Here is a 3,667-nt window from a genome sequence, read left to right as displayed (position 1 = left end):
TTTTTTTACAGTCTTGATCTGTTTCTGTGTTTTCAGGTATTATTTTTTTAACAGTATAAATCAATACTCTTCTCTATGGTTTTACTCGTGGTCGTCTCCACCTCCACCTGTCTGGTTTTGCGTCCAGCTGCCTCACCTGTCTGATGTCCCAGCTGGGTGCCGTCTGAGGCCGGCATGGTGAAGTCGGCCTCCCATATGGGTGAATTCTCACCGTAAATTTCCTCCTCCAGCATCGACAAGAACCTGACGACACACACGTACAAATGCAATGAACACAGGAAGATCTCCAGAAGGGGTTTATGCTAAGCTAGCACTGCGTGATGCTTGAATAAATGTGGAGTGATAAGCTTTTTGTAGCTTTTCTAAGTTGTTTTTTTTTAAATCATTTTGAAACTCTTTCAGGAGTCCCTCCTTACTTCGGGAAGTGTGTGAGGATAAGAGTGCGTTTCTCTGGCAGCAGTTTATCCTTCTCCACTCTGAACTTCTCCAGCAGCTGCCGGCGGGTCACCGTGAAGATGGACTTGAGCAGGTTGCGGCCAAACACATGAGTGGTTTCATAGCGCGGCAGGCTGTCGTTGCTTTGTGGGACGTGGCAGTAGCACAACCACCTGAAAGAAACGAGCAAAGACACTGATTACACAGACTGAAAGCAGCGTTCAGCACAGAAACCTAACCTGCAAACAACTGCACCTTTAAAGTGACTCACTTCATTCAATTCAGGTGCAGCTCGTTGGTGCGAGAAGTCACGCAATTAGTGAAATAAGGATCATCTGAGTGCAGTCAATGAGTCTCAGTGATTGTAGTATAAAGACACCTGTATCTGGAAGGTCCAGTCACTGGGGAAATCAGTACTGAGTGACTGAGCAAGAAAGAGACGAGTAAGGGAAGCCACCAAGACGCCTATGAGTCCTCTGAGAGAGTTACAAGCTTCAGTATCTGAGATGGAGGAGACTGTTCATACTGTTCAAGCTTTATGGGAGAGTGATAAGAGAAAGACACTGCTGGAAAAAGCTCATATTAAATCTGGACTAGAGTTCACCAGAAGACATGTGGGAGACTCTGAAGTCAGCTGGAAGAAGGTTCTTTGATCTGGTGAGACCAAAATAAAGCTTTTTGTCCATCAGACTAGATGCTATGTTAGATTGCCACCAAACACTGCACATCATCACAAACACACCATCTGCTCTGTGAAGCATGGTGGTGGCAGCATCATGATGTGGGGATGCTTCTTGGCAGCAGACCCTGGATGGCTTGTAAAGGTAGAGGGTCAAATAAATGCAGTAAAGTATAGAGAAATGCTGGAGGACAACCTGATGCTGTCTGCAAAAGAACTGTGGCTCGGGAGAAGATTTGCTTTCCAGCAAGACAAACAGCCGAAGCTACACAGAAATGGTTTAAAGACGACAAGGTGAATGTTCTGGAGGCCGAACTGGAGACCAGACCTCAATTCAACAGGGAGTGTGTGTCTAGACTTGACAAGGGCTGTTCACTCATGATTCCTGTGTAACCTGACGGAGTTTGAACAGTGTCACAAAGAAGAATGAGGTAAAACTGCAGCATCCCGATGTTCAGGCTGATTGAGACCAACACAAGATCAAAGCTGGAACTGCAGTCAAAGGCGCATCTACTGAATACTGACTGGAAGAGGGTGAATACTTTTATGTTTTTAATTAACTAATTCAGATTAAAACACATGTACAGACCTGGTGTAGTCCACTTTGTAAGCCGTCCCGTCGTCTTTCTGGGTGCGTTGCCGATACTGCGTCGGCGTCTCGAGCTTCCAGTAATTTAGGCACAACAGGAACATCTTTGACAGTTCGAACATGGTCTGTCTTTCCTTTGGTGCGAGGTGGCTAAACTTGTACTGGACAAAATTCAAAACCCCCTTTGGACAAAGAAGAAGGACAAGATCAGTGAAGGGTTTATGCTTACGACTCGTTTCACAGAAGTGGTGGTCACTGCTGAGCATCAGGAGATGGACAGAAGGAGCTCACCTGCTCGATGTTGGGCTTTTCAAAAGGTGGACTTCCGAGGGATCCCTCCACGACCGGCTGGCTCATCTGCAGGATGCATTTCCTCAGGAGCTGAGAGAAAGAACATTGTGTGTGTTTTATAGCAACAGTCGAGCTGGGACAGAAGAAAAATCGTGCACATGGATTCTTGGTTGCTGGTTTATTGTTATGTCTGTCAAAAGCCCTTTTTAGACCTTATTATGTGACAAAGAACCTGAGATACCGTCACATAAGGAACAGGAATTATACATCATCTAATGCTCTGTCCAGTCTCGTGTGTTACAAATATCCTCCAGTGGTTTTCTCGGTTTCTGTTGTGTCTGAATAAAGTGACCTGTATCTAAATGGCACTTCAGCAGATTAACGTCACTCATCCCACGTCTGACAACACCGGGTCCTACCTTGAACAGGTAGAAGTACACCTGTTTGGTGTCAGTGTCCTCCTCTTTGTGCACAGACATGAACAGGTTCTCCACGTCCACCACCATCCCCAGCAGCCGGTTAATCTCATCCTCAGACACGTTCTCCAGGTGGGACACATGATCAGCTGCACACAGGGAGCCACAGAGCACAAAAACACAGTCACACATGTGAACTAAACAGGAGGTGTCTGCTGGTTTATCAGGTGTGGTGTGAGCTGCAGCAGGTATGGAGGTAGTTAGTACCCAGGGCATGTCCACAGCTGCGGCAGGGCTCGCTCAGACTGGCCGCCTGCTGCTGCAGATCCATCCGGGTGGCTGATGGAGGATTTGGGTTCTTCCATCCGTTACACTTGCAAGTGTCACTGGCCTGAGAAAGAGCAAAATAAACCACTTAAAGCTGCTGTGTTGTAATAATTTAGTTAGCTAGCTCAAATTAAAGCATCTCCTCTGGATTAATGTGGCTAACGGCAGTATTAGTGAGGCTAACTAGCTAGCTAGCTGTAAAAGTTACCATTCAGTGCTACTTGTTATGGTTCTGGTTCCTGATGCTAACGCTAGCCGCTAGCCGCTGCCCGCTTTGTTGTGCTGAACTTTGGCTAGCCGTGCTAATGCTAAGCTACCTTGCATGCGGAGAAGACGCCAAGTTTCTCCAGCTTCTTCGCCCGTGGGAAAGCTCGGACTTGGGCTTTCTTTTGGCTCGCACGCTGCTGCTGGCTCAGTCCGGGTCTGGCCGGGTCGCTGTTGCCCGACCCGGAGCCCGTCGCGGCGGTGCTGGCCCCCGCCGAGCCCGCCGACTGGGCTTGGAGGAGCCGGGGTTGTAAGGCCTGCGCCGCCGGGTCCGACATGTCCACGCTGCTGCTCGCTGCCTCCGCTCCGCTGGAGCTCCGGTGCTGCCTTCACGGGCTGTCGGTGACGTCAGCTTTCAGGAAATAGCTATGTTTACACACTTCCCCTATTTTTTATTTTATTTTATTTATTTATTTATCTTTTACTAAATTACAGATATCTAAAATCACAGGACAGTTTTAAAACATTTTGTGCTATTTTGATTTTTTTTTCCTGTTTTGGTAAATTACAGGTAACTTGTAAAATCACTAAAGCAGTAATAACGTCCATATATTAGTGTTTAATCAGAAAACAATAGTTATTTTGCAGATATTTGTGTAAAAGGAAAATTAAGTATGTGAAGGATTGAAAACAGTTAATTATTTTTTAAACTTTTAAAAGTCCCCT

The 3,667-nt window shown here is 46.5% G+C and overlaps 1 protein-coding gene across 1 annotated transcript; it reads right to left on the bottom strand.

Moving 5' to 3' along the window:
* Positions 1 to 85: 85 nt before the first annotated feature.
* Positions 86 to 3,290, bottom strand: LOC103376350 (histone acetyltransferase KAT2A-like; the record flags this gene model as incomplete). The annotated part of the gene is made up of 7 exons (XM_008306722.1): positions 3,055 to 3,290; positions 2,678 to 2,801; positions 2,414 to 2,559; positions 1,995 to 2,084; positions 1,704 to 1,885; positions 417 to 608; positions 86 to 243 (listed from the first exon to the last, which is right to left on the bottom strand). Coding segments are annotated over exons 1-7 (1,117 nt in total), but the record flags the coding sequence as incomplete, so codon positions are not given.
* Between the last annotated feature and the right edge of the window lie 377 nt (positions 3,291 to 3,667).

This window comes from Stegastes partitus, unplaced genomic scaffold, assembly GCF_000690725.1.
Source record: "Stegastes partitus isolate 25-593 unplaced genomic scaffold, Stegastes_partitus-1.0.2 Scaffold3945, whole genome shotgun sequence".
Classification (NCBI taxonomy): Eukaryota; Metazoa; Chordata; class Actinopteri; family Pomacentridae; genus Stegastes; species Stegastes partitus.
This window is presented reverse-complemented; position numbering and strand designations above follow the sequence as displayed.